Source organism: Pinus tabuliformis, chromosome 2_2, assembly GCF_031772625.1.
Source record: "Pinus tabuliformis cultivar Carrire ecotype Pingquan chromosome 2_2, CPIR1, whole genome shotgun sequence".
In the NCBI taxonomy this organism is placed as follows: domain Eukaryota; kingdom Viridiplantae; phylum Streptophyta; class Pinopsida; order Pinales; family Pinaceae; genus Pinus; species Pinus tabuliformis.
This window is the reverse complement of record NC_142300.1, coordinates 1235338338-1235357431: the sequence shown is the minus strand read 5'-3', so window position 1 is coordinate 1235357431 and position 19094 is coordinate 1235338338. Positions and strand designations below refer to the sequence as shown.

The window sequence follows — 19094 nt, the reverse complement described above, 5'->3', positions numbered from 1 at the left end:
TTGTCCCAACCCCTGGTGGGCAATGAAATGCCCCACTTTAGAAAGAGGTACCTACTGCTATATCATACACATCATGCTCTCCTCCCTTAGAGCCCCCTGCAGTTATGAAGAAAAATCAATTAAAAGCAAAAGGCATATGAAGAAGGGTGGAAAAACAAAGGTCGGGGTAACTCATGAACCACAATTTGCTCCCTCCTACACTCATATACCCAAGTGTGGGCTTCCCTTATTATAGCTACCCTTGTACCATGGCATGTGGCTTGGAGCATTCCCTTGATCCCCACTCCGTTCCATCACTATATCATTTGCCACCTACCACTTGATGGATGTACCATGGACATGTCCCCCCTTTTAAATGTTGAAACCACCTAATAGGATCCTTGATTAACCCCCCTTGTTGAACTTGAAGACACTTGCACATGCCAAAGCCCACTATGGAAGGGCATGCCACCTTGAAGTGCCCATTGATTCCATGGCTTGTAACCTCTTTTACTTGATTATTCTAATGATTTTTTGTATTGAAGGGCAAAGGGACGCATTGGATCTTATGTAGGATTGTAGGTGGGTCTCCATTTGGGGCTTGGTCCTCCCTATACGGGGTCCTAGCCCTCTAGAGGACCACATTGGCATTTGCAGGGTGAGCGTTGAGAGGCATGGGCCTCCACCATAATAGAGAGTATGTCATGGATCTCCAACTCCACTCAATGATTGTTGGTGTTCCACCTTTTGGATGAGGATGATGCACCTGGTTCACCATGCCCAACTGGCTCCACACTTGCACCACACTTGGCAGAGGTTCTAGGGCCCAAATGAGGATGTTTCACATTGCAGTAGACAAAGGGAGGGCTTATGTCATCATCCTAGCCCTTACAGATGGTTTACATGCATTATCGATCAAATGGAGACCCATGAGGATGTCCTTGGGCCCCCACACCCACTTGGGACCACCACAATGACTTGCTTGGAAAACAAAGAGCCAATCCCTTGCCCACTATGCTTGGAGTCCATTCTCTCACCATGCCACAATTTGAACTTCATTAGGCCTTCTCAATGGCCCAACAACCCATTATTTTGATCTTTCTGCCCTCTCGAGAGGTCTATTTTTATGTTATTGAGCTATCTTGGTGGGCATGTCACCAAGGGATGTTATTATTGCACATTATTTTATTATTTGGGGCTTAATTAGGCCTAATTAGGCAAATCGAACTCTTTAGATATCATATAAATTGATGAGAGGTGATTCATTTCTCTCATCATCACTTGGATTGGATTAGTATCTTTTGAGAGATTTTCACACTTTTTGCTGGGTAAATTTTTTGGAGTTTTCTTGATGCACTATGATGTTTGGATTTTCTCTATTGTCTTTGGATCTTCTTTCTAATGCGAAATTGATGAATGGATATACTCTCTCTCATATAAGTCGAATTTTAATGCTATTCTTGTTATTTTACTGGTTTACTACATGTTATGGTTATCATTATTCTTGTATGGGTTAAAGTAAATGCGAAATTCTTCTAGGAACATTGATTAAGTGATTTAATGCATGTGTTGTACTTGAAGAGAGTGGGTGAATGTTCCTAGAGGCACCTAATAGGTTTTGAGTCTCGAAACTTCATCTCTTTGGCAAATTTGAAGTATAAATATCTAATTGACCTAGTTGCTGCTCTTGGAGAGGCTAGCAAAGAGTAATTAGGGCTCCTTAGCTCACGAATTTCTCGATCTATGTGTATCTTTACTCCATTAAGACGAAGCAATAAGTCACTGATCCTCGTATCCCTTTGGTGGTCAAATTTCCCTCCCCTTTCCCAATTCTATGCCTAACCCTAGAAGGTCTCCTAGGGCATCACACAAAATCATTTATAGCCATCCAAAACCCTTGAAAATTGGTCCACAATTGTGTTGGGGTCTTCTCAAGGGGTCCTCCATATTTTAGCTCAATCCGACTGTGGAATCCTGAGATCCCGTAAGCCCTAGCTCAAGGATCATTCTTCTCCTTAGGTTCCCTTTGGTTAGTGTCTTCATTTGGATCATTGCATTCAAGCTCCAAAAGAAAATTATTTCTTTGATCCTATTCTCCTCCCAAACTTGGTCAAGCCCATCTATTGACGATCAACCCCACACCCTTGACTTATTTTGGGTCCACTTGGGTTCTTTGAGTTCCCACAACTTTGTAACTCATATTCCAAAGGGTCACATAAAAGCCATTTCTTCTTGAGGATTCTTAGGTTTAGGATACATCTTGTTAAAAACTATTCACCAACCCTAAGTCTAAGTATCCCCATAGCTCTTCTTAGAGAGCCAATCACCTTTCTTTCAAAGAAAGCAAGCCAATTATTTTAGCCTCTCTTGTCAATAGGCCTTGGGAATCACTCTCTATCCATTCATTGATCCATCCTTCCTAGTGATTGCCTTTATACAGGGTAGCCTCCCATTGGTGAAACTCCATAAAGAGCAGGGAGCTTTAGCTGAGGTGACAGTGGGCTATCGCTCCATTGTTTCCCCTTGACCTAGTAGTTGTTCTATAGGACCCCCCTCCTAGGACCCCTACTAGTTTGAGTGGTAACAAGCCCTTTTGTGAAAGATTCAGTGGCTCTCTTGGTGTCTCACACAACTGGGTAAGCGCAATGCTTTTCCATAGTCCACAACCAAAATCAAAGCCTGAAAGTACCACACCTTCATTTGCTTACAGGGAAGGTCGAGGCAAGAAATGCTCAGGATAGAATAACAATTTTGTTAGCTAGAAAATGAGCACACCATGGGGAATCAATTGCATTTATTACCTAATTGACATTACTAGATCATAAACTGCTTTGATATTCTTCAGTGAGCATGGTTATGCTTTCCAACCTTTCACAAATACCATCGTTACACTCCCAATATTTGAGATAAGGCGTGAATTGGCAGAGAAATGACACAACAATGGGAAAAATGGCAAAGAACTGACAGAGCAACGAGAAAAATGGCAGAAAGGAGTTACACTATGATGTCTCATACGATTGTTCTAGTGATGCTATGAACTAGACTAAGAGTTGGGCGTAGAAACAGTCATTGTGGAATGTCAGATCTATAAAGAATATGATAAGAGGTCAGATCACAAAGAATATGCTCCACATAGACAAACAGAGAGATCCAACATGAAAAGAAAGCCAGAGTTGGTCTATTTGAAAAATACCAGCGAACGATACCCACAATAAGGAGGACTAAACAAAGGGAGCTCACAATGCTTTTGTAGGCAACTTATAATGGCATAAATGGTTTTGATTAGGACTGGCGTTGGCCTTGTGTTGTAAAATGTAACTAGGTTCGGTCTTCATAATGACATGTAATTATGATCTTTCTAAATGATGAAATGAAAAGAATAAAAATTATTTTTGTATGCCTTGCTTCATGGGTTTCATGAGCAAGAGATTTTATTTGTTAGTGGCTCCTTTTGAGAGCTTCAGGATTTATCATTAAGTCAAAGAGTCAATGTCATGTATGAAGAGCTCTTCTTGAGCATGAGTCAATGTATATGAGTCTATGTACATGTCTAGATAGCCCTCCAACGACAAGCACTTGCCATCCTCTTCAAACTCTGCCTCCAAATTGTGTGGAAGATCTCATGTCGGCTTACATCAATAGACTCATCCATTTGCACTGTCATGTCGACTTACATCAATAGACTCATCCATTTGCATTGTCATGTCGGCTTAAATATATGGGACAAACCACTATATATACCCAGCTAGGATCTTCGCATAAGGTGAGCACAGAACTCGGATACCTCTGTAATTTCGGTGGGTAATTACAGTGAATAGTACTTCGCATCTTTGAGATTTCGATGAAATGGGACATCAGAAGAATTCAGATCATATGTATTTCGGTAGAGGCTACAGTTGAAGGTTACAAGATTACAATTCTATGGAGAAGAGAATTCGGATCCCTCTTGAATGTAGACAACAAAGACTAGTCACTGTATATACCACAGTCACAAGTATGATCAACAAATTTCGGATATCCTTTGAGTTTTCGATGATGGTGATCAATGGAGCAGCGAAGAAGACAGTGATGTGAAGAAGATGAGACAGTTTGTAGGGTACCATAGCCATACATTTCTATACTATGAAGGACATGACAGTAAGAAGAAAATCTTGATAAGACAATGATGTGGAGATGCAAAGAAGGTCGAAGCGAAGGAAGAATCATGAAGAAGAAAAGACAGTCAAGAGAAGCAGTGTCTTGGTCTTGGAGTGGCTAATAGGTCAAGGGTCTTGGTCTTGGTATTCGTCAATTGGAATCTCTATAAGAATAATTTGTGCGGGTTTTCATCTCAAAGAGTGAGAGGTTTTGGCCTTGGTTCATGCCTACATGATGTGTCTCTTTGTATTTATGTTCATGCATTGGTTACTATTTGATGAAGAAGAACGCTAATAATCTAACATGAAGAAAATCCTAATCTAAAGAAGTAAAAATCATTCACAAGCAGTCACTAATGGAAGAGAAATCAACTAACACTAATGTCCTAGATTTCTCAACATGGTATTGGAGCTAAGGCGCTGAAGTCAAAGGAAGGGCATCTAATCAAAGAGACATTCAAGGATAAGTCAAAGATTATCAAAGCAAAAGATCAAGACCTACATTGAAGAACTAGACTCGACCAAAGAAGTAATCTATAACAACAAGAGCCTTTGTTTCTATAGTCATCATCAAAAGGCCACAAAGACCCTCATCAAGTTGTCTACAAGGCAAGATAAGTTCTAAGGACTTTTAAAGATGAAGATCACATCATCTTGGAAAAAGTTGAAACCCTAGAAGCATTTCTGATCTACACTACAAGAGAAGTCGAAGTATGTTGAAGGCAAGAAGGCATTGTCATAATTTTCAAAGTTATAAAGCAAGCAAGGATTCTCTCCTCACCCTTGAAGAAGTTCATCCAAGGAAGCAACAAATCATCCTCATCAAAAGAAGCAACCTTCTCTATTGAAGAAAGGCTTTTTCATTTGGAAGAAGATCATCCAAGAGGGAGCATTAATACATCTTCTTCAACCATCATCAAAGTGATCAAGGTGAAGATTTCATCTTCACTTGTCAAGTAAGTATCTTTCATTCTTTAATCAATTTGGTAAAATGACTTCGTGTTTGCAAGGAGATCTATAAGCTAGTTGGGTCATCAAAATTCCTTGCATGAAAAAAGAGGATAGACATAGTCCTCTAAGAAGTTGAAGTCATTGAACATATCAAAAGGTCTCCTTTGAATTCATGGAAAGGGATACTTATGAAAGATCCCCTCATATAGCAATATTGGAGACATCAAAGAGATGCATGTGATAAACTCATTCTCTGAAGGTACGATAAAGGAGGTCACATCTAATCCACACAAAAGTAAAGATATCAAAGGATGAAGGATATCTTCATAAGATCTCATCTACAAGATCTAGGAAAGAAGATAATCATCATTGATCTATAATGCAAAGACTATGAACATTACAGGAAAGATTGTCCTTAGCTTAAGAAGGACAATAACAAGAAGGATAAATAAGAAGTCCATTTCACAGAAGAAGTGGAGGAAGCTGAAAGAAGAGAAGCATTAGAAGCAAGAGCTCGTGACATCACCATAGGGAAACATGAAGGACCACTGGAACAAAATCTATGGTAGTCAACTTTGAAGGATATAGCTCTTGGTGACCTCATTGGAAGATCAAAGGAAGAAGTCATCTAGGACAAGTCTCATCATACATCAATTTAAAAGGGAAACATTTGCTAAATACGAATATGCGAGATGGAATTCTCATTGGAGGATTCATCGATCGAGAAAGGAAGCAAGTGTTTCATCAGGAACTCCAACTTGTGGAGTTCATGGGATGATGGTATGATGACATGAGAGATGAAGCAGATAAGCAGTTGAAGATCTTTTGAATCAAGGAAGCTGCTGAAAGAAGCCTAGATGATCTAAAGGTAAAATGAGGTATGTATGCTTGTGTTTAATATTATAAAGTCATGTCGTATGGTTGCAGGTAACAAGGATTACTACTTCTATTTTGAGAAGCATGATTAAAGGAAAGAAATCTCCTCTTATGAAAGAATGTCGAAAGGCATGAGTCAAACTAAATGAAATCAACATAATATGACCTCATATGAAGTATGAGGTGGCTGGCTACGATTGAGGAACCTTGATTGAAAGACCATGGGAATGAAGTGTGTGAAAAGGTAGGAAGAGATTGTGATAATATGCAACAAAGGTAGAAGGCATTCAACATCTGAAGTCCAAGAAGATTTGACTAGAAGATCTCTCGAAAGGATGTGAAGGCTCTGATGGAAGTTGGAAAAAAGAAGAAGATAGAGACCCTTGACACTGAACATCTATGGGAGATGTGTCAATCTGCATGTAGGATGCTGATACTTATAGGAAGATGTCATGGTGAAAGATCATCACAAAGGTAAATATGATTTGAAGTGTTCAATGATTATTTTTGAACTAACATCTAGTTGGGCTTATGTAGGATTGTCAAAGGGAAGATCTGTGAATGAATTCCAAGTAGACTATATAGAAGGATGTAATGTCCTTCCGAGAAATATGGCATGAAAGCAGAATGACATGAAGCAAAGCCAGATGGAAAATTTGATGGATCACTTTCTGATGAGTTAGGGACATGACTAACTCATGGACAAAAGTGATGGATGATCTGTGCCCTATATATAGAAGTTCCCAAAAGTTGAAGACTCCTTAAAATAAATTCATGACATCGAAGAAAGGAGATCTTCATGCAACTGATTGTTTTTGGCCACATGAAGAGATGCTATAGGTCCTTGGTTAAGAGGGAGCCTAAGAAGAAGTTTCTTACTTGGAAGAAATTCGAAAATTCCTAAGTCGGAAGCTTAGGTACATTCCTTTGTGTTAGGAATGAGTACATTAATGGAATAAAACCTCTTGGTATAAGGAGGGATAGACATGTTGTTCTGTGCTTCACCTGAGAAGACATAATGGAGGATTGTGTAATCATTTGGCATCTGATGCTCTTGTGGGATGAGATAGGGCATCCCATGAAAGAGTGGTCGTGGAGGACCAATATTCTTTGAGGACTAGGGAGTCCAAGATAAGAATAGTCCTCATGGAGCATATCCTAAGAGAACTCGGGTGGGGTATGTTCTGAGAGGGACAATGATGATGAGGGTGTCTATAAATCATCGGGTCTCACCAACATTGGGCTTAATATCTTGTGGAAAGATGGAGCTGTTAGTCAAGGCCTTGCTATATAACAATGTTGTTTGGTATGATGCTATACAAATGAGTTACAAATCTGAATTCTTCTTATGAGAAATTCTTCAGATTGAGAATGACCAAGTACCATTATGAATACCTCCCTAGTTAAGAGGGAGTGTTGTAAAATGTAACTAGGTTTAGTCTTCATAATGACATGTAATTATGATCTTTGTAAATGATGAAATGAAAACAATAAAATTTTTTTTGTATGCCTTGCTTCATGGGTTTCATGAGCAAGAGATTTTATTTGTTAGTGGCTCCCTTTGAGAGCTTTAGTATTTATCATTAAGTCAAAGGGTCAATGTCATGTATGAAGAGCTCTTCTTGAGCATGAGTCAATGTATATGAGTCTATGTATATGTCTAGATAGCCCTCCAACAACAAGCACTTGCCGTCCTCTTCAAAGTCTGCCTCCAAACTGTGTGGAAGATATCATGTCGACTTACATCAATAGACACATCCATTCACACTGTCATGTTGGCTTAAATATATGGGACAAACCACTATATATACCTAGCTAGGATCTTCGCATAAGATGAGCACAGAACTCGGATACCTCTGCAATTTCGGTGGATAATTACAGTGAACAGTGTTTCACATCTCCGAGATTTCGATGAAATGGGACATCAAAATAATTTGAATCATATGTATTTTGGTAGGGCTACAGTTGAAGGTTACAAGATTACAGTTCTATGGAGAAGAGAATTCTGATCCCTCTTGAATGTAGACAACAAAGACTAGTCACTGTATATACCACAATCACAAGTATGATCAATAAATTTTGGATATCCCCTGAGTTTTCAGTGATGGTGATCAGTGGAGCAACGAAGAAGAAAGTGGTGTGAAGAAGATGAGAAAATTCGTAGGGTACCATAGCCATACATTTCTATACTATGAAGGACATGATAGTAAGAAGAAAATCTTGATAAGACAATGATGTGGAGATGCAAAGAAGGTCGAAGCGAAGGAATAATCACGAAGAAGAGAAGACAATCAAGAGAAGTAGTGTTTTGGTCTTGGAATGGCTAATAGGTTAAGGGTCTTGGTCTTGGTATTCGTCAATTGGAATCCCTATAAGAAGAATTTGTGCGGGTTTTACTCTCAAAGAGTGAGAGGTTTTGGCCTTGGCTCATGCCTACATGATATGTCTCGTGTATTTATGTTCATGCATTGGTTACTGTTTGATGAAGAACACTAATAATCTAACATGAAGAAGATCCTAATCTAAAGAAGTAAAAGCATTCACAAGCAATCACTAATGGAAGAAAAATCAACTAACACTAATGCCCTAGATTTCTCAACACCTTGGACCTCAGATTAAGGTGATATCTAAGTCAAGCACTAAGGGCTTCTAAGGTAAACTCAGATTAGGAAAGTAGGACCTCAAAAATCCGAAGGCCACAAAACTCATGGCTCTCACACAATTGAGTAGGGTAGGAAGGCACTTGCTCTGATACCATGCTAAACACACACATGGAATGGATAGGAAAATTAAGATAGAACGTTGAATACTTTATTATTCACAAAGATACACATATACATGTTTCATCACTATTGGATTCATCTTCCAAGGTTTCTTTGACTCCAATGACTGTTCACATTCGACACCATAACCCTTAGCAGATTATGTATCCAACAACCTTCCTCTGTTTCTTAGCCTAATAGACACCAAATAGAGACTAGAACACCTTTCCGAGTTACAAAAACTAACATTAATGTCTAATGTATGGAATGTAATGGTTATGTAGGTTTTTTTTTCTATTGCACCATTGATTATTGAAGATTAATTTTATAGAATTTGGATATCCTCACTGTATGCATTATTCATATATGGAATGTGAATTTTAATCCCCTTGGTGAACTCTTGTTATGGCTCTCCTAAGTGTTTTTGATTCCTCACAAAGATAATAGCTAGGGTTTTGATGCTAGCCATCAAAATATCCTTATTCCTTTGCAAGTTTTAGATAATCATTAACACCCATAGACTACATCAACCCAATGACTTGGCACTGGCCTTATCATTTTGGTGATCAAGCTTTATTTCATCCACAAATTGAATTTTGATCCCCTCTTCTCTCTAATTTCGACCCTCTTAAGGATAAGCAACCTCATCTAGGACTTGGTGCGAAATTGTCTAGGAGAGAAATTTTTGGCATTGCAAGGATTCAACGTCAAGATTAGGATTGGTTGCCTCAAAATCATCCTCCTTGGTGACTAATTAATCCATTTTTCACCATAATATCTCTTTCCTTAGCTATTTGCCCTAGGAGAAACCCTAGTTTGGTTAAGCTTCAACTTGAGGGTTTCTTGAAGGTTTCATATTCCATTAGATTGCTAATACTCATTGTTGTAAACCTTTTCCTTGATACCTTGACTTTATGATATTTTAATTGCATGCTATAATTCAAACCCTAGGTCTAGCGTGGCCTAGTTTGGCCTCCCTAAGGGATGCAGATTGCCTTTTCATCATTGTTTGAGCCTTCGACTTAAGTCAAGCCATTCTTTGGAAGCCTATTGTGTCACCTTAAACGTCTAAACCTAGAATGAATCTTGTAGGTGACCTTATTCCAGGAATCCTCCCATTGGTGAAAATCCATAAAGAGCAGAGGGTATTGGGTGTGGTGATAGTGGGCCATTACCTCATTGTTGTCACTTGGTCTAGTGCTTGCCTTGTAGTGTTCCTCTCTACAACACTATTGGAAATACTGAGAAGGGGGTGAATTAGTATTTCCCTTATTTTCACAATTGGTTAGATTGATCAATTTATTTAGAGCATTCATCAAACATAAAGCATCATCATCACATCACATAAAAAGTACACAAAGCTCAACAAGCATTGGTTATGTATAATGTACATACAACTTTGCCAGATAAATCTGGAAGGAAGTACAAGACTCCCCAAGGGTTTTACTAGCAATGCTGGAAGGAATCAAATGCTCCTTGATTGACTTGGGCTCCTGTGCCACGGATAATGGCCCAACTACAATCTTCACTTCATTGTCACTTTTGTCCACTGCTGTAACCTCTATCGCTCACTGTTGCTGTTGCTGCTACTGTCTCCACTGCTATCCACTGCTGCCCACTATTACACCAAATGCTGCCATGCACTATTACCATCCACCACTGCTACAATGCTACTGCTGCCACTTATTACCAACATCAATGTTACTGCAATACCTCAGCCCTACCATTACTACACACATCATTATGTCACTGTCATCACGGTTAGGCATCTCTATTAGTCACTACATCAGGGCAACAAGGTCACTTTAATGTCAAGGTTATTTCCGTAATCATGTTGAAGTCACTGCATCCATGTCACTGATATTGCCACTATTGTATAGATCATCACTGCTGCCACACATCAGAGTTCATCAAAGCAAACTATAGTCTCAGTATCTTTGTTGTCATATCATCTCATGCACAGGCATATGTTCTGGTTATGTTCCAGGACAGACTTTCAGGTCTATGTTGCGGGGGAGCACTCCCCCCCCTCGATCCCGCTCCCAGTCCGCGCTCCGCGCGGGAGCGACTTGGGAGTGGGTTAGGAGCGCACTCTCGAAATCGCTCCCGAAAAGGGAGCGATTACGGGAGCGCGCTCCCTAAAAATTTTTTGCTCCCTGCCTTTTCGGGAGCGTTTTGTCTTTTTTGCAATTTTTTTTTTGTAGTAATGTTCGAAATGCATTTTTTTTAAAGAAACAAATAATTTTTGAGTGGGGCAGCTTAATGATCAAGTCTAGGCCCTAGTATTGATATGCTATTCATGGTAATGTTAAATTCTTGAAGTTCATCCTTTTACTTAAATTTTTAACATTACCATGAAATGACTCAGGATGTTTGAGAGTGGTTTCGGCCTCATTGGATTTCATATGAGAAAGTAGATTTTAGATTTCATTCAAAATCCAGCAGACTTGTCAGTTTTTCAGGATTGCGGGATTGTAATGTTTCCATTGAATTTTGTCATGTATTAGGGTATGGAACTCGTATTTAATCAAGAGCACAAATCCCTCTATGTACCTTGATGTTAGTGACATTGGTTGTCGAACTCCTCTATCATGACCCTTCTAAAAATGTACGCATCACTCAAACAAAATCTTGACTTGACATGCTATGCTTTTTCTATCTTATGTTAATGCTTAGAGGGTGATATTAATGACAAAGATCCTGATTTTCCAACAAGACTAAAAAATTAGACATTTCTCGTGGTGGCAAGAGGCCCAAACATAAGAAATAGATAATAGATTTACTTCTCTTTTCTAGTTTCTAGTAGATTTTATAATTATTGATTCTTTCATATTTATTATGATATTTTTTTAAACAATATATGACAATTTAAGTTTGAAGTTGGCAATTATAACTCATTAGTAATGAATTATGAATATGATGCTTCATGAAAGTTGAAAGTTGTTTCATTTCATTTCATTTTATAACATTTCATTTCATGTTAGATATTATTTGTTGTAATGGTTACACTTAGCTTACAAGTACAACTTTGGTGATCAATGATGATAAATGTTATATATTGAATTTTGAAAGCTTGAAACTTTAAGATTGATGAATCATGAGACTCAATATGTTGTATGTTACTATGTTACTAACTTGTGGACGTGGTTGATGAAGATTATAACTTCTAGATGATTGTTGTTATATGGTTCAATCTATGTTTTTTTTGTTTTTTATATCTAATTCATTATTCTACATGTTTTTGTTGACATATATGTATCAAAATATAAAAATATAAAAAAATATATATTATATAAAAAACGCTCCGGGATTCACTCCCAAACCGGGAGCTTCTGAAAATGTCGCTCCCGCTCCCGTTTTCGCTCCCGCTCCCCGCTTTCGCTCCCACTCCCAAGTAACATTGTTTCAGGTTCAATCATATACAGTTCCACCTCCATCAATTAATTTCAAATCATGCCAGCATCATCAATGAACATGTTTCTTCTTCAATAATAGACTTGGATGCACAACAGTAAGTGTAATGTATGTATGTATCTATGCCAAAAGGCCTGCAACAACTGAGCTTCTTCTTCACTGTCATCATCACTTCTCCATTTGTTCAGACATCATCTCACTGCAATAGCCATACAAGGTCAGTGCCAGAACACTATATCACTGTTACCAATATGTCACCGTTAATCATTAAGGTCACTGTCAAACACAGAACTCTGCCTTGGTTAGTCAAATAAAATGTCTATACTTCCTGCAAACTTCGCATAAGTCTCCACTGCAAACATTTATTCTGCTAATGATCTGCCATCAACCTTATGTCATATACTTCTCAAATCGACATACACAGGTCTCATTGTTATAACATTGGTAAAACCTGATCCAACTGCAAGCCCATACTACACAGGATTCTCAAGGATGCCTTCAGAATGCTGATGTGCCTCTGCTACTGATTCTTCCAGTGATAAATCTTGGTAGAACTCTTTTGCAAAGTGATCAATGAAACCCTGACTGCTGCACAATAGTGTCAATGACACTGACATAGAGATACTTCCAATAGGCATTGTCATACATACAATACATCAAGGTTGCTGCTATAGGAAATGCTGCCATACACCTCAAGTCAAGATTATAGTCATGTTGTGTTACAACACAGGGTTACTGCCAGGAATTGTCATGAATATTGTCATCATGTAGAATCACTGTCATATCTTAAGATGCCACACACTGTCATTTCAGAGAATGCTCAAGCGTCCATCTAAACAAAAGATACAGAGATTAAGCTCAGAAATTTTCTTTCAGTCTAAGCTTCTTTGTTTGCTAGGCAAGGTCACATATATACTTGATTTGCAGATGGATTTCAACAAAGAAAGGTTTGCATAAGGGGTGCTATATTCAGCAAGCACAGGTCAGAATTGAATCTTCAATAAGTCTTTAAACATTGACCTCAGAGTCATGACAAATAACATGCCTCTATAGATTCGGTCACACAGGAATTTTGTCATAAAAGTGCCATAACCTTTACATGGAAATTGTCCCTTGGATTAGGCTCTGTATAATCAAGGAAGCCGAGCTTTTGTTCCTTAGAATAATTTTGTTCAAAGCCTCATATGATTCGCTCAGCTTAGAGATGTAGTGACAGATTCCTCTTGTCCTATAAAATGCCAGCAAAACAATCCAGTGAAGCTCATGCAAACAGATCAACCTATCTGATAAAAAAGAACTTGCAATATTTTGTGTCCTCATCATTTCTCAAGGCCACACTCAAATATGTTGCCTAAGAAGCTTTAGGAAATCCGCACCCAGATTAAAGCAATCGCATAGCTTCAGATTCATGATGTCTCAAGCAAGTTTAAGGGAACATATCAGCGTATCCCCAACGAGTATGGAGTGCTCAAAACATGGCTGCAAGAGAATATGAGACTAATAAACCAGGCCGCAAACCACCACTGATCAGTCTTTGAATATATTGCAAGATATTTCATCACAGGAAGCCATGGCCTGGATTATAAATGCTCAGAATAGCCCAACGTATCTTTCTTGTTGCTCATAATTTGATGTGTAGACCAATGTTGCATTAATTGTTATCGGGATAATATCGGCGCGAGGAAAAAATCAGAAAAAATCGTAATTATCGGGAAATAATCGGGAAAAAATCATTTGGTACAAAATATTCATTTTTTTTCAAATTTTTTAATATCTAAACCGTTTACAACATAAAATAAATACATTGACACATAAATATGATAAAAGAATTAATATATAAGATGTTTAATATCATTTCTAGTGCTAAAATCACACATGACATTGAATCATGTCGTGAATAGTAAGTCCTGACTCCTGAGTCCCAACTCAGCCTCAAAATATCAACAAAAAATATAATAATGTATCTCATCATGTCATAATGTCATATACAATAAAATGAAGAAAATAACTAAAGTCTAATCGTATTGATTTCCTCTGCCCCTCTTGCGAGAAAATGCCACAGCTTTCCCTTTCCCTCTAGATGTAGACGCTGGTGCTGGTGGAGTTGGCAGTGGAGTCTGCTGTGCTCTAGAAGTTGAAGAACGAGAAGTAGGAGCTATAGGAGGTAGACCACGTCCTCTACTGGTGGCAGGGGTAGCCCGGGCAGGTGGTGTCACCTGGAAACATTACAATCTCCCAATCTTGAAATCCTGAAAAACTGATAAGTCTGCTGGATTTTGAATGAAATCTAAAATTCTACTTTCTCCATATGAAATCCAATGAGGCCGGAACCACTCTCAAACATCTTGAGTCATTTCATGGTAATGTTAAAAATTTAAGTAAAACGATCACTTTTACTTTAAGAATTTAACATTACCATGAATAGCATATCAATACTAGGGCCTAGACTTGATCAGTAAGCTGCCCCACTCAAAAATTATTTGTTTCTTTAAAAAGAAATTGCATTTTGAACATTTAGCATCCCTTATAAAACCGCGCTACTCCGACCCTCGGCGATAAATTGGGAAAAATCGCGTATAAAAAAAATGGGAGTATTACTCACGATAATATTGGCTTCGGGAAAAAATCGCGATAAAGCGATAATATCACGATATTATCGCGATTTTAACAACACTGGTGTAGACCGCTCCCTGCAATAGAAATCATAGAAAAAATCCCAGCGAATCCCAACCATAAAATTTTGGGCAAAATCCCAACAATACCCTTGTACAGAAAAACAAACGAACCACAAAACCCTTCTAAATCCTCTGCTTCAAGTCTTTCGATGGTTATATCTTCCACAGAGTCGCATTCCAAGTTACAAATCACACCGTCTGCAAGAAGTAAATCCCAACGAGATCCTCAAAAATTTCCAGCCCCAAAACCCACCGTACTGTCTTCTTGTCCGAATTTTTAAGGCTGCAGGTACAGAGAAAAAAATCACCACCAATTTTATTCCAAATGACCTTCCTTTATATAGATTTGTTGGAAAGACTTTAGAATAGGGAAGTTAAATTGCTTTTGAATTTTAAATTTGAGCTGAAAGTTGACTTAGGGTTTGGAGGAAAATTCTATTTTGAATTTTCAATTTGTGGTGCCAAAAAGTCCTTTATGCCTTGGACCATTAAATTTAAAAAAGGCCTTGATCCAATAAAATTTAATAGTGACCCATGGAGAGTCCTAGATCAATAATAATTTGCCTCTTCAATAAACCAATATTGGCACATCATTACTCAATCCTTTTATGCCACAAAATTACACCAATGAAATTGCCACATCAGCAAACCTTGGGGATTTTCAGCCACAAATTGGGTCTTCGACTTTGAATGAGCATTTCTCTCAAACCGTGAAGGCCCACAGGACACTCCAAATACCATCAGAATCGGCTGAACGAGGGGAATCCTATGGTGACAGTCTCCTATGCAAAATTACTATGTTGCATCATCAAAATCTCTAACAAGTGCAGGGTATATCCTTTATCCAGGAAATCCAAACCCTAGAGCTAGGGTTAGCTAGGATTTCATCACTGCATCCTCTACATCCTCTCACCCATGACAACCAGCATACCGAGGACATCAATGACGACATCTTTTACCTGCTGCATCTGCACATGCTTTGACATCAATGACGATATCTGCACTTATCTACAACCTGCCCGTCTGCACCTGCTGCACCTGCACCCACTTTGACATCAATGACAACATATTCAACAAAGACCTGCTAGATTTTGAGGCAACAGGGCTATCATGGTTCCACCAACAAAAAAATAAAGAAAGTTCATTCCATGGTTTTCTGACACTATGAATTAGATCTAGGTCAGGTCTAGGTTGTTAGAAAGGGTGGAATTTACTGAGGAAGTCTAGGTAACTGGAAATCTCAGTCGTTTTCAGGCACTGTCATATCTTGTTAGCTGGCCATGTGGAATTACTATAATGCCACTGCAGGCAGCTCAAGCTGTTGTCCTCCCTTGTTTGCCACTTGGAGACTTCATAGAAGAAATCCGCAATTGCCTTGGAATTACTGTAATTGCACTGGATGCAGCTGAAGGTGTTGTCCATCCTTGTTTATCACATTGAGAATTCGAGACTTCATAGAAGCAATCCGTAATTGCTATAGAATTCTATATGGGGTCATATTCTTTTGTGGTCATTCATCATACATTAATATAATTATGATATTATCTTATCTTGATAATGAGCAAGAGGAGAATCGTCCACAGAATTATTATTAACTAGTTGTCTGTCAGGATGGACTGAATGGCCTTGGAAATTTTCCCTGCTTGGCTCTTGCTGTTCTCCATATATTCCTAAAAACCAAAAGTTCTATCTGCCGCGGCTGAATATTTGCAGCGGGATACTGACTAGAAGGTAACTTTATGAGAAATTAACCTCAAAATAATCTTGATATCGTTAAGATCTGACACAGTAATCATCTTTTCAGTGTGCAAATTTGAAGCAAGTGTTTATGTGCCATTTTTCTGATGCTAGGGTTTGTTTTTGCTTTTGCTTTATGGTGAACAACAGAGGATTCTGCCAGAGAGCTCTGCTTTCTTTTCGACTTCAGTGAGGGAAAAAGTAGCCAAAGGATCTCAACAGCTGGAGGGAAGTGAAAGTGGAAAGCTGGTTAACAAGGGTGTCAGCAAGGGAACTGATCAGTCAGTTGCAGACATACGGATTTTGCGGACCCTTGCAAAGTACCTATGGCTGAAAGACAATCCAGAGTTTCGCACAAGGATATTAGTAGCTTTGGGGCTTCTGGTAGGCGGCAAGGTGAGAATCATGGATTCAGCTTCATTTACATGACAATGGAGTCGATTTTCACTATTGCTCTGTAGCATGTTTTTTTTGTAGAGTGTTTGAAATATGATCTAAATCAATGGGATTGACTATGTCTGGTTTGATGTAATGATGAAATGCTATAATGGTCTATATATCTCACAGAAGTTCACAGTAATGGCTTGGTCATGCAATGCAACTATTGGCCAAATTATTGAATATGTTTTGTGCTGCTCTTGTTCAGTATGATCTGCTTGACAGCAAGCTGGGTAATAGGCGAGCAAAAGCCACTAAACAATAACTCTTGACAATTTAGATTTTTTTCTGTTGCTTTTTGGAAATGACCACTGCATGCAAGAATTAATTGAAGGCATGTGACCATGGATTGGTTTGGTTTATTTGAATTTGTACTTGGTCCTCAAACCACGATCTCAGTAGCCAGGCTCAAATTTGAATTTGAATTTTGGAAGCAAAAAATTGGGGAAATCAAAAAAAGTTTGGAAAGAGTTGACACAGAATTTGCACACCTAAAAATAGGTGTTTATATACTTTGACCTTCCACTTGTGTGTCTGTAAATATTTTGATCTAAATGGTGTATTTCACACCAGCCCAGACATACAAAAGTGGGCAAAGATCTACATGTTCGCTGTTGCTAGCTTTCCCAGGGGGCTGAGTACAGTCCCTCACAAAAATCAAATTACAGCTAGAAGGGCCTCATAATGGAATACCAAGGGCCAAGCTTCTTTCCCGTCAGTAAAAAAAGTCTGAACATTTCATTTTTGAGTAAGCAAAATCTACAAGATGGGAAAGTCTGTGGCTGGCCCACTGAGATTGTTTAGAGTAGACATGGCAGTAAAGAAATTTTGTTGTTTATCATTGCCATTCCTTTTGATGGGTATGTGCACATATTCATTTGTCCTGACTCTGACTCCTGAGAGCTATCATCAGGCTTTTAGAGTAAGTTACAGACAGATACATATACAGCTCATATTACTATCTGCAATCTCTATAGTTTGATGCATAACAATATTAAACCAAAAGTTTTAAGATATCAAAATCTTGCCCAGAATATTAACGGGAGAAGTAACTGGAACCATGGATTTCGAAAAGAATCCTGTCTTTGTTCAGAATCCAGATGGTCTACAAAACAGAAACTTGCTGAATAGACTCATCATTAATGGCATCTTAGAATTCATTCAATGATGATGTAGTTGTGTGTCTCCTGCTGCTTTTTAGCATTCTCTTCTTGTTTTTTGGACAGCACTGCCACTCTCTCTTTCTGCATCTCATTGTCCTGCTCCTGTGCTTTGATCCCCCTGCTGAGAGAATAGTTTCCCTCCAACAGGGTGTTTGAACAAATGGTCATTGGAATAAGTTTACCAGAGATCTGTCCCATGAAACTCAGGGTCTGTGAGAACTGAGCACGTGCTTGTGTATAGAGTTCCCTCCTTGACTGTAGTTGGAAATTGGGTCCATAGTGGGAGCATCCATAGAAATGAAACAAAATTGTATTTATGTCCACTGATGAGCAAAATACATCAATGGGACTGGAAAGTACAACTTACCAAAATGGATGATTGGGGTAGTGCAAAACTAATCTCTTAAGAGTATAAAAAATCCTAGAAATAGAAGAAAATGAAGCAAACCCTACTTATTGAAGGGATCTAACCAAACATACAATGTCAAGTAGTAGACGAATAAACAGCAAGTAAGAAAAAGAGTTGATTGTTACTATTATCAGAGCCAGGAATGGGATATCCATCCTGAAAACCTGCCTGATAATGGGCCCCCGGGGGCTGAGTGATCACCCTAAAAACCTGCCTGATAATGGGCCCCCAGGGGGTGATCTGCATTGGCTTCTGGATGTTCCCAACAGAGACATGACTATAACTAGGGTTGATGTAGAAGTTCTTGGATTAACAGGCCAAATTGGGGCTCAGTGGTCTATCCGGTGCAATCCAGAATATCTGAACCTCTCAAACATTCTCCTTTAGCTTTCATTTTCATTTTTTTACTTAAATTTTTAACATTATCATTAATTGACTTAGGATGTTTGAGAGGTTCTAAGTCCTGACCTCACTAGATTTCATATGGAGAAAGTAGAATCTTAGATCCCACTCAAAATCCAACAGACAACCATTTTCAGGATTTCAGGTTTGGG

General features: G+C 38.6%; 1 protein-coding gene across 1 annotated transcript in view; it reads left to right on the top strand.

Annotated features, from left to right (window-relative positions):
- LOC149197950 (uncharacterized) overlaps positions 1-19094 on the top strand; it is a 137494-nt gene that overhangs the window by 44646 nt on the left and 73754 nt on the right. The window contains exon 3 of the mRNA XM_089408883.1: positions 16681-16926. Coding sequence (XP_089265009.1) covers positions 16681-16926 — 246 coding nt within the window. The remainder of the gene's footprint in view (positions 1-16680; positions 16927-19094) is intronic.